The sequence below is a fragment of the Gadus morhua genome, chromosome 22 (genome assembly GCF_902167405.1).
Source record: "Gadus morhua chromosome 22, gadMor3.0, whole genome shotgun sequence".
Lineage (NCBI taxonomy): Eukaryota > Metazoa > Chordata > Actinopteri > Gadiformes > Gadidae > Gadus > Gadus morhua.
In genome coordinates this window covers 975,240-989,996 of record NC_044069.1, presented here as the reverse complement: position 1 = coordinate 989,996, position 14,757 = coordinate 975,240, and the positions used below count along the sequence as shown (strand labels likewise).

General features: G+C 37.1%; 1 protein-coding gene across 1 annotated transcript in view; it reads left to right on the top strand.

The window, feature by feature from the left end:
• The first annotated feature begins 13,408 nt into the window (after positions 1-13,408).
• Positions 13,409-14,757, top strand: part of LOC115536009 (tenascin-R) — a 10,592-nt gene continuing 9,243 nt past the window's right edge. Inside the window, exons 1-2 of the mRNA XM_030347666.1 lie at positions 13,409-13,439; positions 14,108-14,190. Of these exons, the coding sequence (XP_030203526.1) occupies positions 13,409-13,439; positions 14,108-14,190 (114 nt within the window). The remainder of the gene's footprint in view (positions 13,440-14,107; positions 14,191-14,757) is intronic.

Genomic DNA, 14,757 nt, shown 5'->3' with positions numbered 1-14,757 from the left:
ACAGCGTTATAACAAGGATTCACGAGGTTATTTCTAAAGGTTTACAAAGGAAAGTGACAATAAAAGAAAGCCTTAATTTTCATCCAGAGTTACGAGTTGTCTGATATGAGGAAGGTGACGGTTTCTCCGTCAAGTGAACCGTCCGTCTTTGCTCTTTTTTTGCCAACCAGTTTACGTGCGGGATTCCAGAATCAAAACGATAACATTCAACGTGTCTATTAATATGGCAGCAACATTTTACACCAGTTTTAGAATATTCACTACAACAGATGTTGAACACCAACATGCTTACGTAAAATCAGCATAGTACGATATTCAGCTATCGACAGTTCTGCGTTGTGCGTCATAGCCTACGTCAGCCTACACAGACAATGTTCTGAATAAAATGAAATGATAATATGATAAAAATCATAAAAAGGGTGGATGTCAATAATGTAATGAAAAATCATGTTCTTTGATAAAATTATACAAAAAGTTATACAAAAAAATATATACATTGATTTGTTCAGAAAACGTTCTCACTTGCAGTTACAGCCAGGGGCCGCTGCAGCACCCTAAGCACCCCCACTTCCCGCGTCCCTGGGTAACACTGTTTTTTATTGGTCGTCATGAAAAAAAACATAAGGGGTAACACTGTTGTTTTTTATTGGTCGTCATGAAAAAAAACATAAGGGGTAACACTTGTTTTTTATTGGTCGTCAGGAAAAAAAACATAAGGGGTAACACTGTTGTTTTTTATTGGTCGTCATGAAAAAAAACATAAGGGGTAACACTGTTGTTTTTTATTGGTCGTCATGAAAAAAAACATAAGGGGTGACATTGTTTTTTTTTTGGTCGTCATGAAAAAAAACATAAGGGGTAACACTGTTGTTTATTATTTGTCTTCTTGAAAAAAAACATAAGGGAAATAATAGAAATACACACATACATTTTAATGTCATGTATATCCTCTTTATTGATGATTGATTATTGTGTGTTGTCATCGCCTCAGTGGTGCACTGGGGTGCACTCTGCCTAACCCCATGGAGACCGGGGTTCAAGTCCGGTTGATGACCTCTGTTGGAAGTTTCTTATCTCTATTTCATGCGAATTATAAAGTCAAGTATAACCTTTGTGATGATTTTAACCGGTGTCTTGATGGTGCATTGTTAAGTTCGGAGGTTAACACTCTAAACAGCTCATGTTCCGATCCCTGCAAAAACGTCGACAGGGGTGCCGCTGTTGTTTTTTATTGGTCAACATGGAAAAAACATGAGGGGTAACTCTGTCGTTTTTTATCGGCCGTCATGAAATAAATATAAGGGGAAAACACTGTCGTTTTTATCAAATAAAACATAGGGGTAACACTGTCGTTTTTATCAAATGAAACATAAGGGGTAACACTGTTGTTTTTTATTGGTCGTCATGAAAGAAAACATAAGGGGTAACACTGTTGTTTTTTATTGGTCATCATGAAAAAAACATAAGGGGTAACACTGTTGTTTTTCTTTGGTCGTCATGAAAAAAAACATAAGGGGTAACACTGTCGTTTTTTTTGGTCGTCATGAAAAAAAACATAAGGGGTAACATTGCTGTTTTTTATTGGTCGTCATGAAAAAAAACATAAGGGGTAACACTGTTGTTTTTCTTTGGTCGTCACGAAAAAAACCATAAGGGGTAACACTGTTGTTTTTTTTGGTCGTCATGAATAAAAACATAAGAGGTAACATTGTTGTTTTTTATTATCGACAGTGTTACCCCATATGTTTTTTTTCATGGAGACCAATAAAAAACGACAGTGTAACACTGTCGTTTTTATCAAATGAAACATGAGGGGTGACACTGTCGTTTTTCTTTGGTGGTCACGAAAAAAACCATAAGGGGTAACACTGTTCCTTTTTTTATTGGTCGTCATGAAAAAAACCATGAGGGGTAACACTGTTCTTTTTTATTGGTCGTCATGAAAGAAAACATAAGGGGTAACATTGTTGTTTTTTATTGGTCGTCATAAAAAAAACATAAGGGGTAACACTGTTGTTTTTTATTGGTCACCATGAAAAAAACATAAGGGGTAACACTGTTGTCTTTGTCAAATAAAATATAAGGGGTAACACTGTCGTTTTTTATCAGTCATCATGAAAAAAACAAGGGGCAACACTGTCGTTTTTTTTCATGACGACCAATAAAAAACGACAGTGTAACACTGTCGTTTTTATCAAATGAAACATAAGGGGTGACACTGTCGATTTTCTTTGGTAGTCACGAAAAAAACCATAAGGGGTAACACTGTTCCTTTTTTTATTGGTCGTCATGAATAAAAACATAAGGGGTAACACTGTTGTTTTTTTTGGTCGTCATGAAAAAAAACATAAGGGGTAACACTGTTCCTCTTTTTATAGGTCGTCATGAAAAAAAACATAAGGGGTAACACTGTTGTTTTTTATTGGTCGTCATGAAAAAAAACATAAGGGGTAACACTGTTGTTTTTCTTTGGTCGTCATGAAAAAAAACATAAGGGGTAACACTGTCGTTTTTTTTGGTCGTCATGAAAAAAAACATAAGGGGTAACATTGCTGTTTTTTATTGGTCGTCATGAAAAAAAACATAAGGGGTAACACTGTTGTTTTTCTTTGGTCGTCACGAAAAAAACCATAAGGGGTAACACTGTTGTTTTTTTTGGTCGTCATGAAAAAAAACATAAGGGGTAACACTGTTGTTTTTTATTGGTCGTCATGAATAAAAACATAAGAGGTAACATTGTTGTTTTTTATTATCGACAGTGTTACCCCATATGTTTTTTTTCATGGAGACCAATAAAAAACGACAGTGTAACACTGTCGTTTTTATCAAATGAAACATGAGGGGTGACACTGTCGTTTTTCTTTGGTGGTCACGAAAAAAACCATAAGGGGTAACACTGTTCCTTTTTTTATTGGTCGTCATGAAAAAAACCATGAGGGGTAACACTGTTCTTTTTTATTGGTCGTCATGAAAGAAAACATAAGGGGTAACATTGTTGTTTTTTATTGGTCGTCATAAAAAAAACATAAGGGGTAACCCTGTTGTTTTTTATTGGTCGTCATGAAAAAAAACATAAGGGGTAACACTGTTGTTTTTTTTGGTCATCATGAAAAAAAACATGAGGGGAAACACTGTTGTTTTTTATTGGTCGTCATGAAAAAAAACATAAGGGGTAACACTGTTGTTTATTATTTGTCGTCTTGAAAAAAAACGTGAGGGAAATAATAGAAATAAACACATACATTTTAATGTCATGTATATCCTCTTTATTGATGATTAATTATTGTGTATTGTCTTCGCCTCAGTGGTGCAGTGGGGTGCACTCTGCCTAACCCCATGGAGACCGGGGTTCAAGTCTGGTTGATAACTTCTGTTGGAAGTTTCTTATCTCTATTTCATGCGAATTATAAAGTCAAGTATAACCTTTGTGATGACTTTAACCGGTGTCTTGATGGTTAATTTCGGAGGTTAACATTCTAAACAGCTCATGTTCCGATCCCTGCAAAAACGTCGACAGGGGTGCCACTGTCGTTTTTCTTTGGTCGTCATGAAAAAAAACACAAGGGGTAACGCTGTCGTTTTTATCAAATGAAACATGAGGGGTAACACTGTCTTTTTTATCAAATGAAAAATAAGGGGTAACACTGTCGTTTTTCTTTGGTCGTCATGCAAAAAACCATAAGGGGTAACACTGTTGTTTTTTATTGGTCGTCATGAAAAAAAACATAAGGGGTAACACTGTTGTTTTTATTGGTCGTCATGAAAAAAAACATAAGGGGTAACACTGTTGTTTATTATTTGTCGTCTTGAAAAAAAACACATGGGAAATAATAGAAATACACACATACATTTTAATGTCATGTATATCCTCTTTATTGATGATTGATTATTGTGTATTGCCATCGCCTCAGTGGTGCACTGGGGTACACTGGGGTGCACTCTGCCTAACCCCATGGAGACCGGGGTTGAAGTCCGGTCGATGACCTCGGTTGGAGGTTTCTTATCTCTATTTCATGCGAATTATAAAGTCAAGTATAACCATTGTGATGACTTTATTCAGTGTCTTGATGGTGCATTGTTAAGTTCGGAGGTTAACACTCTAAACAGCTCATGTTCCGATCCCTGCAAAAACGTTGACAGGGGTGCCACTGTCCTTTCTTATTGGTCAACATGGAAAAAACATGAGGGGTAATTGTCGTTTTTTATCGGCTGTCATGAAATAAATATAAGGGGGAAACACTGTCGATATTTATCAAATAAAACATAGGGGGTGACACTGTTGTTTTTCTTTGGTCGTCATGAAAAAAAACACAAGGGGTAACACTTTCGTTTTTATCAAATGAAACATGAGGGGTAACACTGTCGTTTTTATCAAATGAAACATAAGGGGTAACACTGTTGTTTTTTGTTGGTCGTCATGAAAGAAAACATAAGGGGTAACACTGTTGTTTTTTATTGGTCGTCATGAAAGAAAACATAAGGGGTAACACTGTTCTTTTTTATTGGTCGTCATGAAAGAAAACATAAGGGGTAACACTGTTCCTTTTTTTATTGGTCGTCATGAAAAAAAACATAAGGGGTAACACTGTTGTTTTTTATTGGTCGTCATGAATAAAAACATAAGGGGTAACATTGCTGTTTTTTATTGGTCGTCATGAAAAAAAACATAAGGGGTAACACTGTTGTTTTTTTTGGTCGTCATGAAAAAAAACATAAGGGGTAACACTGTTGTTTTTTTTATTGGTCGTCATGAAAAAAAACATAAGGGGTAACACTGTTGTTTTTTATTGGTCGTCATGAATAAAAACATAAGGGGTAACATTGCTGTTTTTTATTGGTCGTCATGAAAAAAAACATAAGGGGTTACACTGTTGTTTTTTATTGGTCGTCATGAAAAAAAACATAAGTGGTAACACTGTTGTTTTTTTTGGTCGTCAAGAAAAAAAACATAAGGGGTAACACTGTTGTTTTTTATTGGTCGTCATGAAAAAAAACATAAGGGGTATCACTGTTGTTTTTTTTGGCCGTCATGAATAAAGACATAAGGGGTAACACTGTCGTTTTTTATCGGCCGTCATGAAATAAATATAAGGGGAAAACACTGTCGATATTTATCAAATAAAACATAGGGGGTGATACTGTTGTTTTTCTTTGGTCGTCATGAAAAGAAACATAAGGGGTAATACTGTTGTTTTTTTTGGTCGTCATGAAAAAAAACATAAGGGGTAACTGTTGTTTTTTATTGGTCGTCATGAAAAAAAACATAAGGGGTAACACTGTTGTTTTTTATTGGTCGTCATGAAAAAAAACATAAGGGGTAACACAGTTCCTCTTTTTATTGGTCTTCATGAAAAAAAACATAAGGGGTAACACTGTTGTTTTTTATTGGTCGTCATGAAAAAAAACATAAGGGGTAACACTGTTCCTCTTTTTATAGGTCGTCATGAAAAAAAACATAAGGGGTAACACTGTTGTTTTTTATTGGTCGTCATGAATAAAAACATAAGGGGTAACATTGCTGTTTTTTATTGGTCGTCATGAAAAAAAACATAAGGGGTAACACTGTTGTTTTTCTTTGGTCGTCATGAAAAAAAACATAAGGGGTAACACTGTCGTTTTTCTTTGGCAGTCACGAAAAAAACCATAAGGGGTAACACTGTTCCTTTTTTTATTGGTCGTCATGAAAAAAGAACATAAGGGGTAACACTGTTGTTTTTTATTGGTCGTCATGAATAAAAACATAAGGGGTAACATTGGTGTTTTTTATTGGTCGTCATGAAAAAAAACATAAGGGGTAACACTGTCGTTTTTTATTGGTCGTCATGAAAAAAAACATAAGGGGTAACACTGTTGTTTTTTTTGGTCGTCATGAAAAAAAAAATAAGGGGTAACACTGTTGTTTTTTATTGGTCGTCATGAAAAAAAACATAAGGGGTAACACTGTTGTTTTTTTTGGTCGTCATGAAAAAAAACATAAGGGGTAACACTGTTGTTTTTTATTGGTCTTCATGAATAAAAACATAAGAGGTAACATTGTTGTTTTTTATTATCGACAGTGTTACCCCATATTTTTTTTTTCATGAAGACCAATAAAAAACGACAGTGTAACACTGTCGTTTTTATCAAATGAAACATGAGGGGTGACACTGTCGTTTTTCTTTGGTGGTCACGAAAAAAACAATAAGGGGTAACACTGTTCCTTTTTTTATTGGTCGTCATGAAAAAAACCATGAGGGGTAACACTGTTCTATTTTATTGGTCGTCATGAAAGAAAACATAAGGGGTAACGTTGTTGTTTTTTATTGGTCGTCATGAAAAAAAACATAAGGCGTAACACTGTTGTTTTTTATTGGTCGTCATGAATAAAAACATAAGGGGTAACATTGTTGTTTTTTATTGGTCGTCATGAAAAAAAACATAAGGCGTAACACTGTTGTTTTTTATTGGTCGTCATGAATAAAAACATAAGGGGTAACATTGTTGTTTTTTATTGGTCGTCATGAAAAAAAACATAAGGGGTATCACTGTTGTTTTTTTTGGCCGTCATGAATAAAGACATAAGGGGTAACACTGTCGTTTTTTATCGGCCGTCATGAAATAAATATAAGGGGAAAACACTGTCGATATTTATCAAATAAAACATAGGGGGTGATACTGTTGTTTTTCTTTGGTCGTCATGAAAAGAAACATAAGGGGTAACACTGTTGTTTTTTTTGGTCGTCATGAAAAAAAACATAAGGGGTAACTGTTGTTTTTTATTGGTCGTCATGAAAAAAAACATAAGGGGTAACACTGTTGTTTTTTATTGGTCGTCATGAAAAAAAACATAAGGGGTAACACAGTTCCTCTTTTTATTGGTCTTCATGAAAAAAAACATAAGGGGTAACACTGTTGTTTTTTATTGGTCGTCATGAAAAAAAACATAAGGGGTAACACTGTTCCTCTTTTTATAGGTCGTCATGAAAAAAAACATAAGGGGTAACACTGTTGTTTTTTATTGGTCGTCATGAATAAAAACATAAGGGGTAACATTGCTGTTTTTTATTGGTCGTCATGAAAAAAAACATAAGGGGTAACACTTGTTTTTCTTTGGTCGTCATGAAAAAAAACATAAGGGGTAACACTGTCGTTTTTCTTTGGCAGTCACGAAAAAAACCATAAGGGGTAACACTGTTCCTTTTTTTATTGGTCGTCATGAAAAAAGAACATAAGGGGTAACACTGTTGTTTTTTATTGGTCGTCATGAATAAAAACATAAGGGGTAACATTGGTGTTTTTTATTGGTCGTCATGAAAAAAAACATAAGGGGTAACACTGTCGTTTTTTATTGGTCGTCATGAAAAAAAACATAAGGGGTAACACTGTTGTTTTTTTTGGTCGTCATGAAAAAAAACATAAGGGGTAACACTGTTGTTTTTTATTGGTCGTCATGAAAAAAAACATAAGGGGTAACACTGTTGTTTTTTTTGGTCGTCATGAAAAAAAACATAAGGGGTAACACTGTTGTTTTTTATTGGTCTTCATGAATAAAAACATAAGAGGTAACATTGTTGTTTTTTATTATCGACAGTGTTACCCCATATTTTTTTTTTCATGAAGACCAATAAAAAACGACAGTGTAACACTGTCGTTTTTATCAAATGAAACATGAGGGGTGACACTGTCGTTTTTCTTTGGTGGTCACGAAAAAAACAATAAGGGGTAACACTGTTCCTTTTTTTATTGGTCGTCATGAAAAAAACCATGAGGGGTAACACTGTTCTATTTTATTGGTCGTCATGAAAGAAAACATAAGGGGTAACGTTGTTGTTTTTTATTGGTCGTCATGAAAAAAAACATAAGGCGTAACACTGTTGTTTTTTATTGGTCGTCATGAATAAAAACATAAGGGGTAACATTGTTGTTTTTTATTGGTCGTCATAAAAAAAACATAAGGGGTAACCCTGTTGTTTTTTATTGGTCGTCATGAAAAAAAACAAGGGGTAACACTGTTGTTTTTTTTGGTCATCATGAAAAAAAACATGAGGGGAAACACTGTTGTTTTTTATTGGTCGTCATGAAAAAAAACATAAGGGGTAACACAGTTCCTCTTTTTATTGGTCGTCATGAAAAAAAACATAAGGGGTAACACTGTTGTTTTTTATTGGTCGTCATGAAAAAAAACATAAGGGGTAACACTGTTGTTTTTTTTGGTCGTCATGAAAAATAACATAAGGGGTAACACTGTTGTTTTTTATTGGTCGTCATGAATAAAAACATAAGGGGTAACATTGTTGTTTTTTTTGGTCGTCATGAAAAAAAACATAGGGGGTAACACTGTTGTTTTTTATTGGTCGTCATGAAAAAAAACATAAGGGGTCACACTGTTGTTTTTTTTGGTCGTCATGAAAAAAAACATTAGGGGTAACTGTCGTTTTTTATCGGCCGTCATGAAATAAATATAAGGGGAAAACACTGTCGATATTTATCAAATAAAACATAGGGGGTGACACTGTTGTTTTTCTTTGGTCGTCATGAAAAAAAACACAAGGGGTAACACTGTCGTTTTTATCAAATGAAACGTGCGGGGTAACACTGTCGTTTTTCTTTGGTCGTCATGAAAAAAACCATAAGGGGTAACACTGTTGTTTTTTATTGGTCGTCATGAAAAAAAACATAAGGGGTAACACTGTTGTCTTTGTCAAATAAAATATAAGGGGTAACACAGTCGTTTTTTATCAGTCATCATGAAAAAAACAAGGGGTAACACTGTCGTTTTTCTTCATGACGACCAATAAAAAACAACAGTGTTACCCCTTGTGTTTTTTTTCATGACGACCAAAGAAAAACAACAGTGTTACCCCCTATGTTTTATTTGATAAATATCGACAGTGTTACCCCTTATGTTTATTTCATGCCGACCAACAAAAAACAGCGGTCTTACCCCTTATGTTTTTTTTCATGATGACCAATAAAAACGACAGTGTTACCCCTTATGTTTTATTTCATGACGACCAATAAAAAACGACAGTGTAACAATGTCGTTTTTATCAAATGAAACATGAGGGGTGACACTGTCGTTTTTCTTTGGTAGTCACGAAAAAAACCGTAAGGGGTAACACTGTTCCTTTTTTTATTGGTCGTCATGATAAAAAACATGAGGGGTAACATTGTTTTTTATTGGTCGTCATGAAAAAAAACATAAGGGGTAACACTGTTGTTTTTTATTGGTCGTCATGAAAAAAAACATAAAGGGGGTAACACTGTTGTTTTTTTTGGTCGTCATGAAAAAAAACATAAGGGGTAACACTGTTGTTTATTATTTGTCGTCTTGAAAAATAACATAAGGGGTAACACTGTTGTTTTTTATTGGTCGTCATGAATAAAAACATAAGGGGTAACATTGTTGTTTTTTATTGGTCGTCATGAAAAAAAACATAATGGGTTACACTGTTGTTTTTTATTGGTCGTCATGAAAAAAAACATAAGGTGTATCACTGTTGTTTTTTTTGGTCGTCATGAAAAAAAACATAAGGGGTAACACTGTTGTTTTTTATTGGTCGTCATGAAAAAAAACATAAGGGGTAACACTGTTGTTTTTTTTGGTCGTCATGAAAAAAAACATAAGGGGTAACATTGTTGTTTGGTCGTCATGAAAAAAAACATAATGGGTAACACTGTTGTTTTTTATTAGTCGTCATGAAAAAAAACATAAGGGGTAACAATGTTGTTTTTGTTGGTCGTCATGAAAAAAAACATAAGGGGTAACACTATTGTTTTTTATTGGTCGTCATGAATAAAAACATAAGGGGTAACATTGTTGTTTTTTATTGGTCGTCATGAAAAAAAACATAAGGGGTTACACTGTTGTTTTTTATTGGTCGTCATGAAAAAAAACATAAGTGGTAACACTGTTGTTTTTTTTGGTCGTCAAGAAAAAAAACATAAGGGGTAACACTGTTGTTTTTTATTGGTCGTCATGAAAAAAAACATAAGGGGTATCACTGTTGTTTTTTTTGGCCGTCATGAATAAAGACATAAGGGGTAACACTGTCGTTTTTTATCGGCCGTCATGAAATAAATATAAGGGGAAAACACTGTCGATATTTATCAAATAAAACATAGGGGGTGATACTGTTGTTTTTCTTTGGTCGTCATGAAAAACAACACAAGGGGTAACACTGTCGTTTTTATCAAATGAAACATGAGGGGTAACAGTGTCGTTTTTATCAAATGAAACATAAGGGGTAACACTGTCGTTTTTCTTTGGCCGTCATGAAAAAAACCATAAGGGGTAACACTGTTGTTTTTTATTGGTCGTCATGAAAGAAAACATAAGGGATAACACTGTTGTTTTTTATTGGTCGTCATGAAAAAAAACATAAGGGGTAACACTGTTGTCTTTGTCAAATAAAATATAAGGGGTAACACAGTCGTTTTTTATCAGTCATCATGAAAAAAACAAGGGGTAACACTGTCGTTTTTTTTCATGACGACCAATAAAAAACAACAGTGTTACCCCCTGTGTTTTTTTTCATGACGACCAAAGAAAAACAACAGTGTTACCCCCTATGTTTTTTTTCATGACGACCAATAAAAAACAACAATGTTACCCCTCATGTTTTTTTTCATGACGACCAATGAAAAAAGGAACAGTGTTACCCCTTATGGTTTTTTTCGTGACTACCAAAGAAAAACGACAGTGTCACCCCTCATGTTTCATTTGATAAAAACGACAGTGTTGCACTGTCGTTTTTTATTGGTCGTCATGAAATAAAACATAAGGGGTAACACTGTCGTTTTTATTGGTCGTCATGAAAAAAAACATAAGGGGTAAGGCTGCTGTTTTTTATTGGTCGGCATGAAATAAACATAAGGGGTAACACTGTCGATATTTATCAAATAAAACATAGGGGGTAACACTGTTGTTTTTCTTTGGTCGTCATGAAAAAAAACACAAGGGGTAACACTGTTGTTTTTATCAAATGAAACATGAGGGGTAACACTGTCGTTTTTATCAAATGAAACATAAGGGGTAACACTGTTGTTTTTCTTTGGTCGTCATGAAAAAAAACACAAGGGGTAACCCTGTCGTTTTTATCAAATGAAACATGAGGGGTAACACTGTCGTTTTTATCAAATGAAACATAAGGGGTAACACTGTTGTTTTTCTTTGGTCGTCATGAAAAAAAACATAAGGGGTAACACTGTTGTTTTTTATTGGTCGTCATGAAATAAACATTAGGGGTAACACTGTCGATATTTATCAAATAAAACATAGGGGGTAACAATGTTGTTTTTTATTGGTCGTCATGAAAAAAAATGACAGTGTTACCCCTTGTTTTTTTCATGATGACTGATAAAAAACGACAGTGTTACCCCTTATATTTTATTTGACAAAGACAACAGTGTTACCCCTTATGTTTTTTTTTCATGACGACCAATAAAGAACAACAGTGTTATCCCTTGTGTTTTTTTTCATGACGACCACAGAAAAACAACAGTGTAACACTGTCGTTTTTTATCAAATGAAACTTGAGTGGTGACACTGTCGATTTTTCTTTGGTAGTCACGAAAAAAACCATAAGGGGTAACGCTGTCGTTTTTCTTTGGTAGTCACGAAAAAAACCATAAGGGGTAACACTATTCCTTTTTTTATTGGTCGTCATGAAAAAAAACATAAGGGGTAACACTGTGGTTTTTTATTGGTCGTCATGAATAAAAACATAAGGGGTAACACTGTTGTTTTTTATCGGTCGTCATGAAAAAAACATAAAGGGTAGCACTGTCGTTTTTATCAAATGAAACGTAAACAATCTGTCGTTTTTTATCTGTGGTCATGAAAAACCCATAAGGGGTAACACTGTTGAAAAGTATCGAATAAAACATAGGGGGTAACACAAGGGACTCGGGAAGTCAGTCCAAGGGGGGGGGGGGGGGTGCTGAGAGAGAGTCTATATAATGACGTCATAATAAATGCTGCGCAACATTCAGGGCTCCGCTCTGATAAACACTCTACTGGTGTGTAAAAAGAGTTCTGCCAACTAGCCACTGTTATTCACAAACGTTAGCAAGTAAACAATGTGGAAATTAGAGTCAATTCGGCTGATACTGTGCTGAATTTCACACACTAACAACATGCCGACAAGCTGTTGCGGTCTGGGATTATACACAGCGTTATAACAAGGATTCAGGAGGTTATTTCTAACGGTTTAAAAGGAGAGTGACAATAAAAGAAAGCCTTCATTTTCATCCAGAGTTACGAGTTGTCTGATATGAGGAAAGTGAACCGTCCGTCTTTGCTCTTTTTTTGCCAACCAGTTTACGTGCAGGATTCCAGAATCATAACGATAATATTCAACGTGTCTATTAATATGGCAGCAACATTTTACACCAGTTTTAGAATGTTCACTACAACAGATGTTGAACACCAACATGCTTATGTAAAATCAGCATAGTACCATATTCAGCTATCGACAGTTCTGCATTGTGCGTCATAGCCTACGTCAGCCTACTCAGACAATGTTCTCAATAAAATGAAATGATAACATGATAAATATGATAAAAAGGGTGGATGTCAATAATTTAATGAAAAATCATGTATGATAAAATTATAAAAAAAAAAAAAAAAGTATTGATTTGTTCAGAAAACCTTCTCACTTGCAGTTACAGCCAGAGGCCGCCAGGGGGAAAAACATAAGGGGTAACTCTGTTGTTTTTATCAAATGAAACGTAAAGGTTAACACTGTCGTGTTTCATCTGTCGTCATGAAAAACCCATAAGGGGTAACACTGTCGAAATGTATCGAATAAAACATATGGGGTAACTCAAGGAGCTCTTCATAGTTGGTGAATAATATTCACGTTGTGGTCTCGGCGGTCTACCCCTGAGGGGTCTGAACAGTGGCACCCCCGAGTGGGTTGACCTGGTATTGCGGTCTGCAAGGGGGTTCCCCGTGCAGTAACTGATCTCCCCACTTGGGGGCAGACCCGGGTTGATTACCAAGCGCAGGTGACCGTGGGGTCCGCGGGAAATCCGACGTAGGATGGAAGATTAGACGGAATGAATGCTGAGCTGTTCTAACGTCTCCTGAAATAATGATAATTGTAAGTCTGTAAGCTTTCAGCTTCCAGTGGAAAATCGAGCCCACTGCCGTAGAGACTGTCACCAGATCTGTCACGCATGCGCGCAATTGTGCACACACTTGCACGCTAGTTTCAGAGATGATGTCATCGGGAATGTGAAAAAAATATTTAGTCCATCTCTGTGTGTGTGTGTGTGTGTGTGCGTGTGTGTTTGTGTGTGTGTTTGTGTGTGTGTGTGTGTGTGTGTGTGTGTGTGTGTGTGTGTGTGTGTGTGTGTGTGTGTGTGTGCGTGTGTGTGTGTGTGCGTGTGCTTGAACTTGTGTTTTTCCTTCACAGTTCTATTCATGACCGCATCTCCCTCCCTGAAGGTCAGAGGTCAGGGGTCGGCTGGGGTCAGGACCAGGGCAGATGTTCTGGGGGCGGGCGGGTCATGTGACCGCCGTTGTAAACATCCCGTCCATATTTAGCGTCTCCTTAAGTTCAGCTCTCTCTTCATTCCTCCGCTCCTGAAGACAACGGCAGCATTGTTGACTCTACTCTCCTCTACCCCCCCCCCCCCCCCTCCCCCTCTCCTCAAGATGTCTGAGCTCTGCTCCCCATCCCACCCCCTGCCCCCCCCCCCCTCCTGGCCCTCGCCTCCCCCCTGCCCCCCCCCTCCTGGCCCTCGCCTCCCCCCTGCCCCCCTGCCCTCCCCCCCCCACTGCCCCCCCCCCCTCCTGTCCCTCGCCCCCCCCCCCTGCTGTATTATATCAATGTAGTTATTTCCTTATTAAATAATAATCATACGCGCAAATATTACTTTGTATCATCCTTATATGATATTATTGTAATAATTATATTATTCTATATCATTTTAGCTCTATCATAACAGGAAGAAGAGAGAGAGGGAGAGGGAGAGAGAGACTGACTGACTGACTGACTGACTGACTGACTGACTGACTGACTGACTGACTGACTGACTGACTGACTGACTGACTGACTGACTGACTGACTGACTGACTGACTGACATTGTCTCCAGTCCATGTCTTCCTCTTGGCCGCAGACGTCCTCTCAGTTCTCCGCTTGGCCTTCAGAGAGGAGCGTTCCATCCTGTTTATAGGGTCCCAGGAGATCTGGTCTGGACCGGTCTGTCCTGGCCCCGCCCACTGCCGCTCCTCTTCATCACATCACATCACCTCTTATATAAAACGTCTCCCACTCTCTATCCCTAACCTGGTAACTAACCTGTTAACTAACCAACTCTAACCTGATAACTAACTATCTCTGATCTGGCAACTAACCAACTCCAACCTGATAACTATCTCCAGCCTGGTAACCAACCATCTCTAACCTGGTAACTAACCATATTTAACCTGGTCAATTACCATTCTTGGAGAGGTTGAGGTATGGAGAGGTGGAGGTAGGTCTCTACTCTCTACTCTCTGCTGGTCTCTCTCTGCTCTCTACTCTCTGCTGGTCTCTGGTCTCTGCTGGTCTCTCTCTGCTCTCTACTCTCTGCTGGTCTCTGGTCTCTGGTCTCTGCTGGTCTCTCTCTGGTCTCTACTCTCTGCTGGTCTCTGGTCTCTACTCTCTGCTGGTCTCTGGTCTCTGCTGGTCTCTGGTCTCTACTCTCTGCTGGTCTCTGGTCTCTACTCTGCTGGTCTCTGGTCTCTGCTGGTCTCTGGTCTCTACTCTCTGCTGGTCTCTGGTCTC